This window comes from Danio rerio, chromosome 11, assembly GCF_052040795.2.
Source record: "Danio rerio strain M-AB ecotype USA chromosome 11, GRCz13ab, whole genome shotgun sequence".
Classification (NCBI taxonomy): Eukaryota; Metazoa; Chordata; class Actinopteri; order Cypriniformes; family Danionidae; genus Danio; species Danio rerio.
Genome location: NC_141031.1, coordinates 39,980,069 through 40,001,723, shown reverse-complemented (window position 1 = coordinate 40,001,723; position 21,655 = coordinate 39,980,069). Strand labels below are relative to the sequence as shown.

At 36.1% G+C, this 21,655-nt stretch overlaps 1 protein-coding gene across 2 annotated transcripts in view; it reads right to left on the bottom strand.

Annotated features, from left to right (window-relative positions):
* Positions 1-1,523: 1,523 nt before the first annotated feature.
* bicd2b (BICD cargo adaptor 2b) overlaps positions 1,524-21,655 on the bottom strand; it is a 44,283-nt gene continuing 24,151 nt past the window's right edge. Inside the window, exons 4-9 of one of the 2 annotated variants that reach the window (XM_087274212.1) lie at positions 20,117-20,557; positions 16,121-16,450; positions 13,993-14,643; positions 13,025-13,176; positions 10,978-11,224; positions 1,524-6,738 (exon numbers count right to left, since the gene is read on the bottom strand). In XM_087274212.1, coding sequence (XP_087130338.1) covers positions 6,736-6,738; positions 10,978-11,224; positions 13,025-13,176; positions 13,993-14,643; positions 16,121-16,450; positions 20,117-20,557 — 1,824 coding nt within the window. In that variant the 3' untranslated portion in view covers positions 1,524-6,735. Of the gene's footprint in view, positions 6,739-9,945; positions 11,225-13,024; positions 13,177-13,992; positions 14,644-16,120; positions 16,451-20,116; positions 20,558-21,655 lie in introns of those variants that run through there. The other variant, XM_087274211.1, reaches the window with a different exon arrangement.

Sequence of the window (21,655 nt, the reverse complement as noted above, 5' to 3'; positions counted from 1 at the left end):
GTATGAAGGGCGGAGACCAGCTGAATCACCGGAACTTCCGACCAAAACGAGGAAATAAATAAATTGCATGCGGAAGTTCGCGTAAATACACTACAGTGTATATTTAGTGCATTGTTTAGATTTATTTAACTTAAATCACAGATGAACAACTTTAGTAGCAGTTTAATGAGCGCTATATAGCCTACACTACAACTACAAACACTCACGCTGCAAAGTGTGGCGTAGCTATTGTTGAAATGTAGGGATGAAATGTATTGTTTATAATGTAGGAAATAACTTAGAAGTATATATTAATCTTAAATAAGTTACAACCTTGAATCAATCAAGAAAACAAATGTTATTTATACTTTCACTGATATAGTTTTCTTAAAGAACTCGTTAGGATTTTATGAAAAAAATATTAAATAAAACAGAAAACAATGTATTGTTTTCCATAACCCATACACGAAATGCTTAGCATATTTGATGTATCATGTATTTTACATTGCATTTATATTACAGACTAATTTATAAGTCACCCATCAGAAACAACGTTCATTTCATTGTTTATTGTGCAAGAAAAAAAGGACTTTCTTGCTTTAAAGGGCAAACCTGGAGAAAAAAAAATTGCTAAAATATACATGTCAAACATGCTTACATTTTTGAAGCCTTAACAACAAACAGAAGCATGGTAACAACTAACAAAGAAGTGTGGCTTTCTTCTGAAATTGCACTGGGATAAAATATAGCGTTAGCAGGGTTTAATTATTTTTATATTTTATACTTTTAAATTCATTTTTTTCCCAATATGTGGTAATGTTTTTATAAATTGCTATAAATCATTTTAGCATTAACCCCAGAGCAAAATCATTTTAAACAGCCTTCAGTGTATGGATAATGTGACAGATCGATGGATGGATAGAGAGATAGAACAATAGCTAGATTGATAGAAAGTTAGAACAATAAAAAGAACAATAGGTAGAAAGATAGATAGATAGCTAGATAGATAGATAAATAGATAGATAGATAGATAGATAGATAGATAGACAGACAGACAGACAGACAGACAGACAGACAGACAGACAGACAGACAGACAGACAGGCAGACATAGATAGATAGATAGATAGATAGATAGATAGATAGATAGATAGATAGATAGATAGATAGATAGATAGATAGATAGATAGATAGATAGATAGATAGATAGATAGATAGAACGACAGACAGATAGATAGATAGAACGACAGACAGATAGATAGATAGATAGATAGATAGATAGATAGATAGATAGATAGATAGATAGATAGATAGATAGATAGATAGATAGATAGATAGATAGATAGATGAATAGAACGACAGACAGATAGATGGATAGATAGAAGGACAGATGGATAGAACAACAGACAGACAGACAGACAGACAGACAGACAGATAGATAGATAGATAGATAGATAGATAAAGCAAAGTTGTCAGGATACATTTGAGAATCAGACCAAACTCAAACACACAACTTGAAAAAAAAAAAAACAACATGACTTAAATCTTATTTTATATTAGTTTATTTTATTTTAGCTTTTTTGTCACAAGAAAAAAGATGTTAGGACAGACATGAGCCTATAGATGTGTTCCTCGAGATGAACGACAGAGCACACATTTAGAAAAAAAAAGCTCAACACTGACATCAGCACTGTATAAAAATGTACATAAAAACACAGGTGAGGCAGTATAGCTTGCACTGTACCTGTGAGCTTTCAAGTAGAAATGCAAAAAAGAGGCAGCACAAGTGCCAGTTATAATGCTTATAAACCTAGTCATTAATACTGAAACAATAAGCCATGTTATGAATAAATACAAACATACAAGTGAGGTCATTTCATACAAACGTGTAAAAATAAACTCAAAATACCACATAAAGGTATGGCTTTCAGCAAATAGAAAACTATCATGTGCACTCCAGTAAAAAAATGCACTTAATTTATGGTCAAAAGAACGAAAGGAGGAGAAAAACAAAGAAAAGGTCATTTAAAACGTTACTGTCTTTAATTTAAAATGGCACAAATGTTCGGAGGCAAAGTTTTCTGCTTGCTGAAATTCAAATAATTAGCAAAGTTACACAAAGGGAAATAATGACTAACAATGTCACCCATCATGACCGCCATCACAAATCACTACTTCCTCAAAGGAATGTATGATTTTTATAACAAACCTTACTCATACTAACATTAAAAATCCCCTAAACAAGACTTTCAAAAGCAGTCTTTAAAGGTCCCATGAAGTGCTTTGAAATATGCATTTTTATTCGACGCTTGACATGATCAACCGACACATAAGGAGAGAGTGGGACTGTTTCTCAATATGCGCTCTTCAATGGTCTTGTGTCCTCGTGTTCTCATGTAACGTCATCATCCGTTGCCAAAGTTCAGTTCCAAACTCAAAATCGTAAGAATGGAGGACACGCGAAAGTTCACTGGTGTGTTCTTGATATCGAGGACACATCAACGCAGACTTGAGCACCAAACTTGCTTGAGAAGTCCCAGAAGTCATTGCGGCCAAATAAAGGAGGTGGGAAGCACAACATTTAATATAGATTTATTATTAAAGTTCAGAGAAATAACTTATTTATCTCAGGAGTTTCCCTACATGAGACGGTGAAAGAAACATGAAATCTGTTTTATTTGTATTGTGGAAAGCATATTTGTAAGAGCTTTGTGAATGTTTTTTATTTATATTTATATATATACAGTTGAAGTCAGAATTATTAGCCCCCCTTGAATTATTATTTTTTTATATATATTTTCTAAACGATGCTTAACAGAGCAAGGAAATTTTCATAGTATGTCTGATAACATTTTTGTCTTCTGGAGAAAGTCCTATATGTTTTATTTTGGCTAGAATAAAAGCAGTTTTTCATTTTTTAAGCACCGTTTTAAGGTCAAAATTATTAGCTCCTTTAAGCTGTATTTTTTTCCCGATAGTCTACAGAACAAACCATCATTTTACAATGACTTGCCTAATTACCCTAACCTGCGCGGTTAACCTAATTAACCTAGTTAAGCCTTTAAATGTCACTTTAAGCTGTATAGAAGTGTCTTGAAAAATATCTAGTCACATATTATTTACTGTCATCATGACTAAGATAAAATAAATCAGTTATTGGAAATGAGTTATTAAAACTATTATGTTTAGAAATGTGCTGAAAAAAAAACTTCTCTCAGTTAAACAGAAATTAGGAAAAAATAAATAAACAGGGGGGCTAATAATTTTGACTTGAACTGTATATTAAAAAGGGGGGAAAAAATAAATCAATGTATGAATGCTGTAATGTTTAAATAATTATAATAATAAGGTCATGTGACCATCAGGAAGAATGCAGCATCTCGTTTCTCAGAGCAGGCGTTCAGTGTTATCGCAGTCTCCTGAGTTCGTTCTTCGAAAGTGACCTGGCAAGACCAGTCTTCACAAGAACATGAGTACGTTCTCTGCCTGTGTTTTCTGAATTGAGAAACAGTGTAGCTCCTCCCTTTTTTTTAAAAACAGCCAATAGCACTTTGCTTCATCTCCGCTGGAAGGGGCGGGGCATGTCAGATACTAGAGAGCATTTGATGAGTCACGATTTGATAAGGAAATGAAGTATGAGGTGACGTGAATAAAACAGTTGATCCATTTAGGCGGAGGTGACAACCAGCAGGTTTTATATGTTTGTATCAGTTTTATAACTTCTAAACATGAATTTTGTCATAGCTTATAGATATCTAAAAACTTTATTTTCATTTCATGGGACCTTTAATGACAGCACAAAATAGATGGGCCAAAAAGCCTATATCTGACTGAAAAGACTATGGCTCTTATAACTGTTCTTGAATAACAAAAGCTGAAAGGCACAGGAGGTTTAGGAGAGGGTTATAAAAAACAGATTATCGATGTCTAGAAACAAAAATGTATTGCATTGTAAAATACAAAATGCTGACCGTAATGCAATATTTGGCAAAAAGAAAGAGACAATTATTCCAATTTGGAATTGATTTGTTTGTATGTTTCATAAACGTCTTGAATTGAACACATCCATGACCTGTTATGAAAATTGACTCCTAAATTATTTCCAGGAGCAAGTCTATAGCAAAATGATGTTCAGTAAAGGCTGATTTATACTCGACATGTCTGCGAGTTTGCTTGAGTGCACGCAGCGACTGTCACCGCGGTGTTGGCTGCGGCTCGCTTTGGGCGTGTGTGACATGACTTCAGCTGGCGAAACTCATTAAATTTTTCGAGATCGGAGCAAACAGTTTGTGCAGCGCCGCATGAAGTTTGAGTTGAATCACTTTGAAGAGATTTAGTCTGAAACGGATACACCTGTACAGACATCTTTATGATCTGTCTATTTGTGATCATAGGGAGAATCAGATGACCAATAATTCCTGGCTAGATATTGCAGAGGGATAGGTTTGTTAAAACCTAAAAAAAAAAAAAGAGGCAATGGTGTGGAGACCCTGGTGGTCTAATACACAATTACAGAAATATGTTTATTTTCACCATTCATTTTGAATTTAAAACAATTTAATAGTTACAAAACTATAAGGAACAAAGTATTTCTTTGATAACTGGAAAAGAATGAACCTATCGGTTTACAGTATACTTGTAGCTGACGCTGATCGGTCAGCTTGTATTTTTGGTTGTTTATTGCTTTTGTATTTCATTATTTGAATGTGTATCGGTGTATGTTTAGGTTACAAATTTCTTTGTTTCCGGTTGGCTTAAGTCTGAGGTCATGTGATTCTCCTTGGGACAGTTGGTATGGACAGCATAGTGAGATCTTAATGCAGACACGTGTTAAATGCTCCTGATTATTCTACGGTAAAATAAACTTTGTTTGTGTATTGTTTATTTTAATGTCTTTTTTGATTGTGTTTGTGTGAAACCTTTTCTTGTTTATCTTTTTAGTTTTCACTGTGTTCAATAAATGAAACGCACGGACATCAGTATTTGGGAAGCGTGGACTGTTTAATAACCGGCGGGTAGTTACAATACTGATGTCCTGTTTTTCTAGGCTTTAGTGATTATTAGGCAAGGGACGATAACCGGTTTCAAGCTCTACCACGGTTTGGAAAAGTCAGTTTTAAAACTGGCAAAATATTCTGCTATACCGTTCCTACGGTATATGTAAGTATACGGTATATACAAAAGTCTCTCCAGCAGAAAAGATATCCAAAAGGCTAAAGAAAATCAGTGTTTTTGAAACTAATGAAGACAGCAGAAGTCAATGAATCAATTGAATTATTCAGCCTGACAAGTTTACTGCTCCAAAATATTATAAATGTTTCCTAAAATAAAATATATCGTGTTCAATGGGGGGAAAGTTTTAGCTTTCTACCTAACATTTAAAAAAGAATATATTTTAGAGCAGTAATCACAATACTGTGATATCCGTAATGTTTTTATCCAAGGTTATCACATCATTAGAATCTTATACCAGCCCATGCCTACTGGTGAAAATGGTCAGGAATGTTGGACCATTGTTGCATTTTAAGCATATAACTAGAGGACACAAACTAGCCAAACAGTAATGTGTGAATCATGGATTTGGCTAAATTGGTCAGAATTTTTTAGTAAGTGTGCTTTTTTTTGTGCTTTTATTCTTGCCATAATCAAAAATATAAATTTGTAGAGCAACCCAAGTTCTGTAGACATTAGAACGTTAATGAAGTTAAATAGAAAGAACTGTCCGACATTTAAACAAAAGCAAGAGATGCATTAAAATTTGATTTAAAAAAAATTAAATGATTATAAAAATCTATATAATCATTCAAAAATTTGAAATAATTTATGCAAATTATTAGTTTAAAAGGCAGCATGATGGCACAGTGGTTAGCACCGTCGCCTTACAGCAAGAAATTTGCTGGTTTGAGCCCCAGCTGGCATTTCTGTGTAGAGTTTGCATGTTCTACCCATGTTGGCGTGGGTTTCCTCCAGGTGCTCCAGTTTCCCTCATGCGCTATAGGTTGAACTGAATAAACTAAATTGGCTGTGATGAAAAAAGGGACTACGCCAAAGGAAAATGAAGGAATGAATTATATTAAAAATCTTGAATGATATTAAAGACATGACGTTGTTCCAGAAAATTCCTACTTCAATGTTAATGCATCTGATTTTATGGCCAGTTTCTTTTGACTGCCCCCTGTCATTTAAAAGAATCACTTAATGGCCAACGCGTCGAGTATGAAAGCCTTGTCCATTTGTCCACAAGGTGCACGCGCAGTCAGCGGAGGTTGCGATGCAGCACCAGGCGAAAGTATAAATCAGCCTTTAGAAATGTATGACTATTGAGCAAGAATAAGACACACAGATATAGGCCTATTTAACACACGCGTTCTCCCTGGAATATGCTGGCATTTAAAATACTACAAACAAACAAACAAACAAACGTCCTTATATTATTATTTTTTGTCAGTTAAATACGTAAAATTTAGAAGAACAAAACAAAAATGTGCCAAGTATACTGAAATGTGCATCTGTTACATAAAATGAACTACTGCACTGAAAGTGCACGGTTACACAAAAAACAAAGCAGAAATAAAATACCACAGTAACAGTCAGAATAGAAGAGTACATGAACCATCTGGCTGTAGATGTGAGCCTGTGTTTCCTTGCAGCCACATCCAGGGAAAATGTCCAAACATTGGACCAGGCGTGTGTGTGTGTATTCTGGACGTATAGCGTGTGGAGTAACCATTTGCGGATAATCTCCAGAGCTAATAAAATTACTGCAAAATTGAGAAACAGACAATAATCAGAATCAATGCATCCAAAATATGTGTGTTAAATGATTAAAGCCGATCGCATGAGAACGTTACCGTCAACAATGAGACAGGTTAGACTCATTAGTAGACAGGAAAAAGACATGGAAGACTCAGTCCATCCGGTGCAATGGACTGCGAGAAGCAGAGGACTCACATGCAACATGCCAAAAAGACTAATACAAACTGTTAACCGAGAGATCATGCACAATACAGATTCACTATTGTGAAGACAACATGGAGTATGTGTGTTATGCACACTGAATGCCTAGACAAAAACATACATGAAGTGAAAAACAAAACATTGAAGACAAGTTCTTGAAACAATCTTGGAAAAGATGTGTTATTCTGAGCATACAAATGATAAAAATCTATTTTTAGGGCTGCATGATGTCAACCTTTGCGATATTTTGCTATTCTACGATATACCGTGGGGGAAATAAGTACTGAACATTTCATGTTTTTTCCTGGGAATATAATTTCTAAGAGTTGTTGACATGGAATTGAACCAGATTTTAGTAAAAACCCAAACAATACAAACATAAGACGAAACAAAAACATTTTAAATACGAGTTATGTAATATCAAAGAAATGACACAAGGAGAAAGCAATGAACTACTAAAGCGTATTTAACACTTTAAATAAAAGGCTTTTTTTTGGTGACGGCAGCTTAAGGACGCCTCTCATATGGAGAATGAAGTCACATGCATTGCTCAGGTGTGAGATTTTCACAGACTTCAACAGAGTGTACAGTCTTGATGATTTTGTGGGTCTCATCTATCAAATCTGATCTTTATTTTGTATTCTCTATTGGATTCAGATCAGGTGATTGGCTGGGCCATTCTACAGCTTGATTTTCTTTCTCTGAAAGTATTTCAGAGCTTCTTTGGCTGCATTTTGGATCGTTGTCTTGCTGAAACGTCCACCCTGGTTTTATCTTTGTCATCCTGCTAATGTGGATGTTGGACTGAAGCAGCTAATATTCATTTACAATGAGGAAGGGAAGAGAGTAGCTAAAGAACTATTGAGAGATTTCAGCTGCTGTCTGGGCTTTCATTTTCATTTTTTTTCCTGTGTCACTTCATTTTATTACACATAACTTTATTTGTAAACTAATTAGATTTGTTTTCTTTGCATATATAGATTTCTTTGGTTGTTACCAACATCCGGAGAAAATTTCAAGAGTTTTCTGAGAAATGTTGTGACGTGTTCAATGCTTATTATGATATGAATACAATTTAACCAGATGACTTGAATATTTCGATTTGGAAAGAATGTATTATTTTAGATTGCATAAATTATGAACGATTTACAAGCATGGATAAATATAATAGAGAAAAATATACAAATTACAATATACAAGTTTAACAGTATTCTGGGACAGTATTTGAATAACCAAATCCAAAATCATACCTAATATTCTACATCTTGAAAATATTGAAATAAAATTAATCATTATCAAAGCTGCTATTGGTGAAATTTCAACACCATCACATGCTGCAATGTGATATTGATGCCGAAACAATATATTGTGCAACACTATTTTTTACCAAAAAATTATCTGCAGCATCATTCATGCCCTTTAGGGTTGCAGCCTGGATCGCAAATCTCCCTGGCAGGCTCAGTAAAGTGCGTCTCTGTTGGGATTACACAGATTTATTCCCACTGACACAGAGATTATCAGACTAGCTTTGTGAACCTGGGTTTTACTCAATGACAGTCATTTGACAGAGACATTTGGGTCAGACGTTCACACGATTTAGATGAAGACAGAAGTTGTTTAAAGTGTTTAGACATTTTTGCTCAATAGTTTCCTCGATCCTTGATCACAGATATCTACATTCCTACAAAATAATGCTTTGTTTTTTAGAAATATGTTAGAATTAAATGAATTTTTTTCTTAAAACAAGTAAAATAATCTTGTTTTTGGTTTGAAATAAGAAGATTTTACTTATCCCACTGACAGATAATCATGTCTGAAAACAAAACACGATAATTTTTACTTGTTAAAAAGATGCTTTTTGATTTAAAAATGCTTTTATATTTATAATAATATATTGAAACAAAAAAAATAATATATATATATATATATATATATATATATTTTTTTTTTTTTTTTTTTTTTTTTTTTTTTTTGCAGTGCTGGACACAATGTAGTAAGTCATCCAGGAAACCAATGCATACTGTACGTTTGGATAAGCTACATAAAAAGGTATAACAGGTTTCAGAGTATTGGTGCTCATTATTACCAAAAAAAAATGTTAAAAAAAGACCTAATTTCAGTAGAAAAATATTGAAGGTAGCTTATTAACTGTCATAAAACTACAAGATTGATGTTTTTTTTTTTTTATGAGAATGATCATGATTTTAACCGATAAGCTCTGTAGTAATCTTAAGTGTCCTGCTCCTAGGAGGGAAAATGTCCTGGAAGTTTCTAGTGATTATGAAGACCCTGGTTTGGCCAGAGGAGAAATGGTCGTACCCAACTGAGACTGGTTTATCTTAAGGTTTAGTTTTTTTTTCTTTCACTTTTGTCACTTGAAGTTTGTTTCTCGCCTCTTGGTTTGAGAGTTGTCGAGTTGTGCATCATTGGATTTGCTCTTCAATGTTTGGACTTTCAGAAGTGAAAATAAACCACACAGAACTGAAGTAAACTGAACTAAAACTCTGAAAACTGACCTGACACTGTCTCAGTTTACTAGAACTTTTACGTTAAGCTGTTTTGACACAATCTTGAAAAAGTTTAATTCAATTCAGCTTTATTTGTATAGCGCTTTTGCAATGTAGATTGTGTCAAAGCAGCTTCACATAATTGGTCATAGTAACTGGAACAGTGTAGTTCAGTTTTTAGTGTTTAAGTTCAGTTCAGTTTAGCTCAGTTCAGTGTGGTTTGAAGTCATTATTGAGAGTCCAAACACTGAAGAGCAAATTAATCGATGAGTAGCTTTTCAGATCCTGAACCATGCAAGCCAGTGGCGACAGCGGAGAGGGAAAAAAAAACTTCACCAATAGGAGAGTGAAGAAATAAAAACCTTGAGAGAACCAGACTCAGTTCGGCACAACCATTTTAATTTCTCCGCTGGCCAAAAGTCTTGTGCAGAGCTGCAGTCTCAGCAGTAGAGGCTGGAAGCTTGTCCCTGGACACCTGTAGACTTTAAGCGATTTATGAGGATATTGTGGTCAATGGTGTCAAATGCCGCACTAGGATCGAGTAGAACTAATATATATATATATATATATATATATATATATATATATATATATATATATATATATATATAATAGCGAGATGCACCCTTGGTCAGCAAAAGTGCTAAAGAAATAAAAATTAATTGAATTGAACTGCTAAAGCTTAAAACATACTTCAACTGTCCACATTCTGTGATGGCCAGGAGAAGCGTTGCAGATCCCAGCAAGAAAAAAAATGTAAAACTTTGGTCAAATATGAGGGAGACTGTTTCAGATATGTTTCAATCCTGATTTTGTACCTATTATTGCACTATTACTGTTTTTATTATGTTTTAACAGCCTGTTGGGTGAATCTCAGGCTTTGTTGTTAATAGATCCAAATCTAAAATGTCCAATAAAAAAAACAATTAAAAAAAATAGGGTTGCAGGAACGAGTTGAATTTAGAGTCCAGTATTTTATTGAGGTTAAGTTGAATTTAAATTCGCACATTCATTTGTGACACACTTCCTATATTGTTCACCAGGCTACTTTGAATATTCAGTGTGGAATTAGATTTAAGTGTGACTTCAAAACATTAGCTGCTAATATGATTTTACCATTTAAAATACTTTTCTGAAATTATATTAAGCAGAACGTCTGAATGTGTGAATATAAAACCAACTTTACCTCAGTATGTGGTACTGAACCTGTCAGTCTTAACAGTATATCCGATGAAATCTTTATAGACACTGATGTTGCTAACACGGAAATAAATGTATACCAAGAGCACATCTGTTACAATAGACAAGCATTAATGAAGCTAACATAATTGTTAGCACAAACGCCGACATGCTAGCGTAGCTTTCTCACAAGCACACAAACAGAAAGGAATGCGAGTTAGTGATGACAGAAACACACGAGTGTTAATCAGATCCAGTGTCACACAGAATCTTATACTTCTCGCTGCAGAACACCGCAGGACTTCCAATGAGGCCGTGCGGTTGCGGTCGGTTCTTACAGGGAAGTCTAGGACTTACATGGGGGCTGGAAAACGATAAGGGTCCTCGACCTCGTCCTGACGGAGCCTTCCCACGGCCACCAGGCCCAGCACCAGATCCTCTGCGGGACTGCTCGTTGTCGAACTCCAAATCCTCCAGTCTCTGCGTGAGCGCCAGTTTCTGCTGGATGGCCATTCGCAAGAGAGAGTTCAGAGTCTTCTTTTCATCTTCTGCCGCAGCCAGCTGCCTCTGCATGTCGTCCAACTGTGTCACATACTCATCACACCTGAAGAAGAGAGAGGGAGAGAGGAATAAAACACATTCTCCTGAATAATGTTAGGGTTAGAGATTTAACTGTATTAATATTTCAGGTTTTTATTGATTGAAATATTATCAGGGTATTTTTTGATGACCTGAAAATGTTCAAAAATAAAAGTGACACAAACTTTGTTATTTTTGTATCTGAGAATGAACAAACAATAGATAATATTTGCAGATTTATGCAGTTTTTTACTAAACAACATAAGCATGTTTCCCTGCTTTATTTGTTCATTTATGTTTATTATATGCATTGTGTATTTTTAAATGTACAGATACAAAAACCTTTTATAAAGTGCTGAAAAGGAACATTTTTAGTATGTTATACTTACTTCACTTATTTGTTAGTACTTCTTTCACTTCAAAGAAAATAAAAAGAACTTATTCTTTGCCATAAAATTCTAACTACTGATCATGCACACAAGAGCCTGATAAAAATGCTCAGTTTATAAAAAAAAAACCCCACAGTTTTAGAGGACATTTTTAGAGGTTTCTCCATCTGAACGTTTCATTTGTTTTACTTATTCAAGGCATTGTTTCTTTTTTTAAACTGCACTTGGAATAATCCAAGAGATCCACATATACGTAACAAAAATAGCATAAAGCTGCTTTATTAAAGGCAAAATGGGTTGTGTGATTTGATGTAAATACTTAATTGCAATTTCACTAAATGGCATTCTGATTTGATTTACTTTTGAAGTTTCAGCTCAGTATTTTCAATAATATGCAGCACACACTTTAAATCAAAGGAATGCAACATATGTTAACTGTGTGTATGTATATATATATATATATATATATATATATATATATATATATATATATATATATATATAAACTGTCTGTCTAAAAAGAGATTTACATTTGCAATAAGCTAGTCGTAATGTTACAGGATTTACTGGAGTTATCAAAAACATGATGATCAATCATGGTTTTAATGCTAATGACAATTTGAAATGGTAATACTAACCATCAGCATATATACAATGGTTTTAGATATGGGCCGGTAAAAGATTATGATGGTATGATAACCTTGTATAAAAAGTGCACCGTTTCATGGTATTGCGATTACTGCTCTAAAATAGGTTCCTTTAAATGGCTGGGTAAAAACCCCATTGAATACAATATTTTTTTTATTTTAAGAGACAACATTTTGGAACAGTAAAGATGTCTAGCTAAATGAATTCAAATAAATCCTTGACTTCTACTGTCTTCATTAGTTTCAAAAACACAGATTTCATCATCTGAAAAGCCACGTTTGAATATTTCTTTTCTTTGGATATAAAGTAAACCACTGCACTGGTCAGGACTACGGCATGCTGGGATGTTGGTTTGTGAGCGATTTGTGCTCAAATGTTTGCTTAATCATAGGCTGACAAGAAGCTTTTAATATTGATTATATGTTTTTTTTTCCATCTGCAAATACTGTTGCCTTAAAAAACTAAAAAGTAATAAAAAACATGTAAAAAAAAAAATATATATATATATATATATATATATATATATATATATATATATATATATATATATATATATATATATATATATATATATACTGTAGGAATTGTATAACATCATTTTTTTGCAGTTTTAAAACCTTTCGACTTTTCCAAACCACAGTAGACCTTGAAACCTGTTATCGTCCCATGCGTTTTACCTGAAAACTGGTGATCACCACAACACTAGTTAGCCTACAGTATTCTGGAAGGTATCAGGAATAACAACTGGGTTGGTTATTGCGAGTCAGACAGAAACATCGACACCATACCTGGTGGCGAACATTGCCCTGAGAGAGGAGAAAGTGGCGGCATCTTCTTTAAGAGCCTTAAGCTCATTTCGTAACTTCATCATGGTTTCAGTGACCATGGCCTTTTCATTCTCATATTTGCTCTTCAAGTTTGCCAGGGCGACCTCAGCTGTCTGAAAGAAAAGCAACCATACACCACTGTTCAGAAAGACCATTCATTCTCAATCCATTTGGATGATCTACAACAGGGGTGTCCAAACTCAGTCCTGGACAGCCATGTGTTGCAGATTTTAGCTCCAACTTGCCTCAACACACCTTGCAGGGATGTTTCTAGAAAGCCTATTAAGTGCTTGATTAGCTAGACCAGGTGTGTCTGATTGGGGCTGGAACAAAACTGCAGGACACCAGCCCCCCAGGACTGAGATTGGACACCCCTGCTCTGCAACATACAGTAGGTCTCACGCCCTATTCACACGGGGCTTCAGCGTCAACGCTTGACTGAAGGCGTGTCTGAAGTTAGGGCTGAAGCGATCGTCAGAGCAGCCTCAGCCAATGAAATTCAGTCAGCAATAGGCCACTGTCTAGCTGGTGTATTTGCATACAGTGATCTGATTGGCTGACACTTCCATCGGCTCTTGAAAAGTTGAGCTACTCCCGACTTCTGCAGCGAGCAATGCCTCTGAAGCGGCGCCGATGGATCCACAATGCAGTTCGGCAACGCCTGATGTCACCCATTCAAAGTGATTAGGAAGCGTTGATGCTGACGCCCCATGTGAATGTGGATTCAAACTCAGCTGATCCAAATAATCAAGGTGTTCAAGAGTAGTCTTGAACACCTTGATGAGTTAGACCAGGTGTGCCTGATTAGGGTTGGAGCAAAACTGTGCAGAGCTGCCGTCCTCCATTGAGTTTGAGACCTATGTCCTACGACCAGCTCAACATTCTGACGTCATTTACATTCATGCCAAGGTAATCTTTTTTACTCTCACCTGCTTGTTGGCCTTGAGCACAGTCCTGAGTGTGGCAATCTGTTCACGCTTGGTGCTCAGTAAGGACTTGAGCTTCAAAATCTCCTCCATGCAAGCAGCTTGGTCTTTATCCGCAACTGCAGCCAACTCTAAAGAGGCGACTCTCTGCCGGGACAGTTCTGTGGTGCGGTCCACAGCCTTCTGCAAGTGGCGTATCTGATCCCGAATGATTGCAACCAGGTTGTAGACGTCCATCGGTTCGGGACGTGGCTCTTCTCTGTCAACAGGGATTGAGTTTGACCTTGACGTCTGGGCTTTACTTTCATTAGTTTGCGTTAATGTAGACTGCCGATCTTTAGTTTCCGTCTTGCTTCCTTTACCCTCTTTGTAAAAATCGAGCATGACACGATTCGGGGTTTCATTGTTGCACATGCAGACATGATGGTAGAGGTTTGCCAGCTCTTCGCTAAATGCAACAAGCTCATCCTGGGCGACACTGAGACTTCCTTCGGTCTCGCCTGCAACTGCGCTCACTTCCTTCAGTTCCTTTTCTAGCTTAGCGACTTTATCACGATCTGTACGACTACTGTACTCCAGTTGAGACACTTGAATACTAAGGTCACGTACATGTCCCTCCAGTCGCGTTCGTACTTCCTCATGTTCGGTTTTCATCTAGAAGAAATAATCAATTTATTATTGAAACATAATGACAGAGTTTCCACTCTAAGTGTCAATTCTCAAATTCCCTGACTTTTACTGAGCAAAAAAGGCTGAATTTCCTTGACCTGTAATGAACTGAACAGGAAAATGTCTCTTATCATCTTGTCTCCTTGCATCCTTTTCAGAAGTTAGATTGAATTGTTTATTTAATTCAAGGGCCTGGTTATTTTTTCAGTAAGCCTTTAGCTTTGATACAACATTAACTAAAACATTTATTGTATTAAAACATTTATTTATTTATAAACATTGATTAATTTACACGCATGTAAATGTGTTTAGATACATGACTAAACAGTTGCAAAGGCTATTTGTTTTTTTTTTTTTCAACTTGACATTTCCAATTCTGTCAGTGACCACTTATGCTACCTAATAACGCCTACATTTTCTATATATATATATATATATATATATATATATATATATATATATATATATATATATATATATATATTTTTTTTTTTTTTTTTTTCCTAGCTATATTTTTTTATATTTATATAGCTATATTTTCTGCAAATACTATGTTAACTATAACTAGCTAACATTATATCTACATGCACCCTTTTTTCTGATGACCTGTACGGCCAGTTGACAAGTGAGAAGGAAAGAAAGAAATGACTTTGGAAAAATAGCCTAACCATAGGTAAAGAAAAAATATGCTAAACAAATGAAACATTGTGTTTAAAAAAAAAACATTAGAAGAATTACATTTTGATAACATTTCTTGTAAACTTGTCTTGTAAAATTGTAAAAAAAAAAAAATAAAAAAATAAGGTAAATTGTCTTGTTAACTTGCCCCTTTGTTTTCTTTTCTGTTTGGTTCCACACGTGTTTTTGAAAGTGCTTTATAAATAAATGGAGTTGAGCCAAGTTCATTCATTAATTCAGCGTAATCCCTTATTTATCAGAGGTCACCACAGCGGAAAGAACCGCCAACTATTCCACCATATGTTTTACACAGCAGATGCCCTTCCAGCCGCAACCCAGTACTGGGAAACACCCACACACACTCATACACTACGGCCAATTTTACTTACCCAATTCACCTATATAGCAAATGTCCTTGGACTGTGGGTGAAACCGCAGCACCCGGAGGAAACCAACTCGAATATGGGGAGAACATGCAAACTTCACACAGAAATGCCAACTGGCTAAGCCGGGACTTGAACCAGCGACCTTCTTGCTGTGAGGTAACAGTGCTAACCACTGAGCCATTGTGCCGCCTGCTTAAGAAAAGTTGATAAATGGAAAATAAAATAAAATTTAAAAGAATCCCTGATATTCCATGACTTCAACCAAAAAAGGTGACTTTCCCAGACTTATTATATGTCTGGGATAGACTTTTTAAAATTCCATCATAAAACACATGACCCACAGGAACCCTGTGAATAGTACTAAAAAACAAAAAACGATTTTTCTCAGTCCAACTCACCTCATCATGCTCCGACTTCAGTCCCTTCAGCTCCTCCCTCAGTTCACCTGCCTCTGCTATGGCCACCTCATACTTGCAGCGAAGTATTTCTGGCCCATTGATGTCCAGCTCATAATAGTCCACATCGTTGTCCTCTCGACTGTCCCGCTCTCGCTCACTGTCCAGGGCCGACTGTCGCTCCTTGCCGGCCTGCAGTCTCCGCATTGCGCCCAAATCATCGCTAAGTCTTGTCATAGCTTCCTGCTGTTCAGCTAACGCTCCTCGAGCGTGCTCCAACTGCTTCTGAGAGTCCTGTAAAGTGGTGAGAAGAGCGACTTTCTCCCGCTCCACCTGCAAGGAGAAATAGAGGCAAATAATCATCAGTGAGGTTGGTCAAACAGACAGACTCTCCAGGATTTTGCAGGGATATTTTTTTGTGTATACAAATGAAGTCAGAATTATTAGCCCACTGTTTATTTTCCCCCTCAATTTCTGTTTAATGGAGAGCAGAGTTTTTCAACACATTTCTAAACATAATAGTTTTAGTAACTCATTTCTAATAACGGATTTATTTTATCTTTGCTATGACGACAGTAAATAATATTTGACTAGATATTTTTCAAGACACTTCTATACAGCTTAAAGTGACATTTAAAGGCTTAACTAGGTTAATTTTATTTACTTTATTTATTTATACAGGGACAATGTACAACATGACATGTTGTGCCAGAGTTAGCTATAAAGCTAATTTACATCTGTAGTCCCTGGGCAGGAAGTAACAAATTTAACACTTATAACAAATACAATATACTTTTACAGTACAATAAATACAATACATCATTGTCAATAAAATGAAATCAAATCAGTGGCTGCATATTTGATTTTGTTTTAGCCAGATTTTAAGAACAGTTTTAAAATTATTAAAAGTGCTGCTCTCTCTGATATACACTGGTATTTTATTCCATCTTTCTGCTGCTTTAACTGAAAAAACTGATTGTCCAAAAGCAGTTCTCTTAAGTTTAACTGAACAATCACCTCTAACAGATGACCTAGTCTGTCTTATATTGTCCTTGCCGACAATCACACATTGTTTGAGGGGTGGTGGTGCAAGACCATGAAATATTTTATACATTAAATACACATCAGCATAAAATAAGAAACTGTCAAATGTTAGTAATTTTTGTTGTGCAATACAGTTGCAATGATGATAGCTCCCTATCTTTTTAGCTAAAATTTTAATAGTTTGTTTATATATAACATACATTGGTTTTAATTTTGTAATGTTCGTATGCGACCAGCTTGTAGCACAATAAGATAAATGAGGTAAAATCATTGTATTCATAAAAAGTTTTAGGCAATTAGGCAAGTTTGGTAATTAGGCAAGTTATTGTATAACAATAGTTTGTTCTGTAGACAATCAAAAAATATATATTGCTTAAGGAGGCTAATATCATTGACCTTAAAGTGGTGTTTAAAAAATTAAAACTGCTTTTACCCTAGCCGAAATAAAACAAATAAGAATATGACCATTATAGGAAATACTGTGAAGTAGTGTTGTCCAGGAACAGGTCCGGAACAGATAGGGGCAACAGATCTGGCATACTACCCGAGGATGTAGAGGTGTTGCGCACGAAAGTGGAGGGCTGTCGTGAAATTAAGTTAAGACACTGGGCGGGGTTGGTTGTCGCGGACGAAAGTGAAGAGAGTTGGGGAGTCGCGGAACAAAGTGAAAGTGAACAGTGGACGGGGGAGGAGGGCGGGTGAGTAGGGAGATTGGTAAAATGAGGTGCTGGATCAGATTTCAGAGGTGCCGGATCCAGCGTGTTCCGGCACAAATTAATCCTTGGTGTTGTCACAGTACTGGAATTTGGTAATCGATACTTTTAAAAACGTCAATTTCCTGCTAACATTTGAGTGCCGTTGAGCGCATACTTAAACAACGCTGATTTGCCATTGTGTTCACAAGTTCAACAGTGGGATGAGTGGGATTTAACGTGAAGCCGTGAAGGTCATTAGTTCACCGAACTCACTGCTGTTTATGGAGTTTAACCACAGATACAGGGACACTGGAGTCTTTTTAAAGCTGCGAATCATCATCAGATGTCAGCTTATAGACAAACCAGCTGATCGTCATGACTTTAAAACGCTCCACTTAACCCCTACTCTTTTCGAAGGACATCCTGAGATAGTAACGAGCACCAGAACCTCGGTTTAACGTCTCATCCGAAAGACAGCACTCACCGAGCAGTATAAACTATATTCACTATACTGGGGCCTTAGGACCCACACATAGCAGAGGCTGAGCGCCCCCTGCCAGCAACCTAGCTTTTCCATGTGGTTTCCCATCCAGGTACTATAGGCTGATTTATACTTCTGCGTCAAGTGCACGTGTATGCTACGGCGCAGCCTACGCGTGGACGCATAGCCCCCGCCATGGCCTCTCAAAAAATGTAACTACACGTCACAACGACGCGTAGCGCAAGCTCAGTGATTGGTAGCGCTGATGAGTGTGGGCGGACCGAGAGCTGCGCGAGTCTGTTGGAGCGAGTGTTTACAAGTGTCAAGTCCCGTGAAGGACTTGTTTTGTGTTTACCTTATGGTTAAAGTCGTTGCACATCCGCCGGTTCCTGTTTCAAAATTAGCGAGTTTGAACCACTTACATTAAGGAAGACACCAGCGAAAAAACTAAACACAGACGAACAAACACATCACTACCAACTAGCGTTTAGGAAGTGTTATTGCAGAGCAACAGAAACAGCGCGCAAAAGTATGAATGCACAGCTACGCGCATTGCATGGGCCAAGGGTCACGCCGATCACTTGACGCAGAAGTATAAACCAGGCACAGCCCTGCTTAGCTTCAATGGGCGAGGGAAGGGAAGGATCGGCAAAGGACCTCAAACCAGGAATCGAACTCGGGTCGCCATGAGCACCCTGATGCTTTGCGTCTATGCGCAGGCCACTACGCTACTCGAACATTGCCAGTATAAGATTCTGATGGTATTATAACCTTGGACATAAATATCACGGTTTCACTGTATTGAGATTACTGCTCTAAAATATATTGTTTTTAAATGTCTGGATAAAAAAGAAAAACTTTTCCCCTTTGTACAAAGTGTAATTTAATTTGGGAAAAATGTTAAGTATTTTGGAACAGTAAACATGTCAGGCTAAATATCTCAAATGAATCATTGACTTCTGCTGTCTTCATTTGTTTCAAAAACACTGATCTCTTTACAATTTAAAACGGCATCTTCTGAGATCTTATCTGCTGCAGATACTGCTGTCCTAAAAAACTGAAAAATAAAAAGTTAGGAACGGTATTACAGAAAATGTTGACGGTTTTAAAATCTTGACTTTTCCAAACCACGGTAAACCTTGAACACGGTTATCGTACCATGCCTAGGTTATAGTTAAATGTTATTTTTAAAAATACAACTGAACTGTATTAGTTAACTAAATTTAATAAAACAATTACGACTATTGATTTTAATGCGTTATTATAGGCTTAAACTAAAAAATGGAGCACCTAAAATAAAATAAAAAGATTTTGTAGCTGTCACTATATTGATGTTAGTAAATTAACAGATGCTACTAATAAAAACTTGCATAAAGGCCTATACATAGTCACAGAATTTGTCCATTTAATAGGCCAGATTAATGTAAAAATGTTTTATTTTAAATATATATATTTTTTAAATAAACCTGATTAATTCAAAATTTTAACTCTAAAATCTTAACTCTAAAAGTTTTAGTATTAATTAAATACTCATGGTATTATGAAGTGCTCATGATATCAATATTGTGATATACTGACTTAATAAATTACTGAATATTGACATGTCTAATCTAATCATGTGTCCTAAAATGACTGATTTGTATGCCATTATTTGCTTCATTGTTTGAGATTTGCTGTAAAATTTCATTTTTATCTAATTTTAAATCGTTTTTAATATATATTTTTAACAAGAACCATTGGACTTGAAGCCTGCATTTGTAGAATTGTACATTAGCATACCTGTAAGAGCTGTTGCTTGAGTTTCTGGATCTCAGAGATGTTCAATTCGGTCAACAAGTCATCTACCAGACTTGGTGCGGGACGGAAATTTTCATCTCTCTTGGGTGAAGACAATCTGTTATCTTCATCATTACCTTCACAGACTTTAGCAAATCCGTTTTCAAGAGTCAGAATGGCATCGTCATTATTAGGTTCATCTGCACTCAATTTGAGTCCGTCCAATGAGCTGGCGAGAAGGGAGTCTCCCAAGGTCATGTGATGCGTCAGCTCTTTCCGAAGGGCTGCTTTCTGCTCCCGTTCGGTCTTGACGGTTTCTAGAGCCTCCGTTAGCTGACGATCTGCGATTTCCCGTAACCGAATGGCATCCTCTAGTTGGCTGTTTAAGTACTGCACTTCCTCTTCCAATCGCCGATTTTCATGTTTGAGTCCCTCGAACTCCACCTTTGAAAGAGGCGAAAGATTTTTAAGCCAAAACAAATACAGCAATTGTACACATGCAACTTTGTGGAAGTTAATCAGAAATTTTCATGCATCCACAATAGCCCCTTTTACACAGTGAAATTGGTAAATATCCGGAAAATTTCAGGAACAACTTTACCGATAAATTAATAAAAGGACGTTACGAAATTTTCTGGAAAACACTATTCACACATCCTTTCCAAAATACCAGTAAATTCTGACATAATTAACCAAAAAATGAACACTAAACAGCCACGCTTGTATATTTAAGCATGAAAGGGGGCTTTTGTTGATGGTTTCACTTTTATTTATTTACTTATTTAGCATTCATGCAGTTGCTTTGTCCCAGACACATTCAAAGGCAGAAGCGCTAACTGCAGCTAAAAACACCTTTGTTCACACATTATACATTACATTATAAATTCTGTGGTTGGATAAGTATCATCGAAGCTCATCGAAGCATTCGCGTCTCGCAGAGCTGACAGGTAAACTTACAGCAGTTTATCATAAGCATTTTATAAATGGCATTAAGTTGGCATTAAGAAGAAACACAGAAACATTATCTGACTGACAACTAGCAGCTAAATGTGTCTGGAAAAGGATTTAAAGGCTGTCATTTTCATAAACGGCGCAGATGTGAATACATCTGAATGTTCTGATTGGCTGGAGAAGACGTCATGAACATCGACGCGTTCTAAATATGAAGGTGTTGCTTCCGTCAGTTTTACTTCTGCTTCCACAAAGAGCAGCATTCTGGGAAATTAATGGTAATGTCAAAACTTCTCTTTCTGAAAAATTGGAGGAATGAATATACCGAAATTTTCAAAAAGGGGCTGTTCACACACAGTGTTGTGGAGATTACTTTGGAAATGTAGTAGATTACAAATTGCTCTAATTAAAATGCAATAAGTAGTGTAACTTTTGGATTACTTCATAAAAGTAAAGTAACTGATTACATCTGATTACTTTTAAGTTTCTAATAGATATTTTCAACCAAATCATATTCAAGCTTTTATACCAAGCAGGTGTGACCTTACAGTAGTCTAGGGCAGTACTCACACTATGTACAGCTGCCTCGAA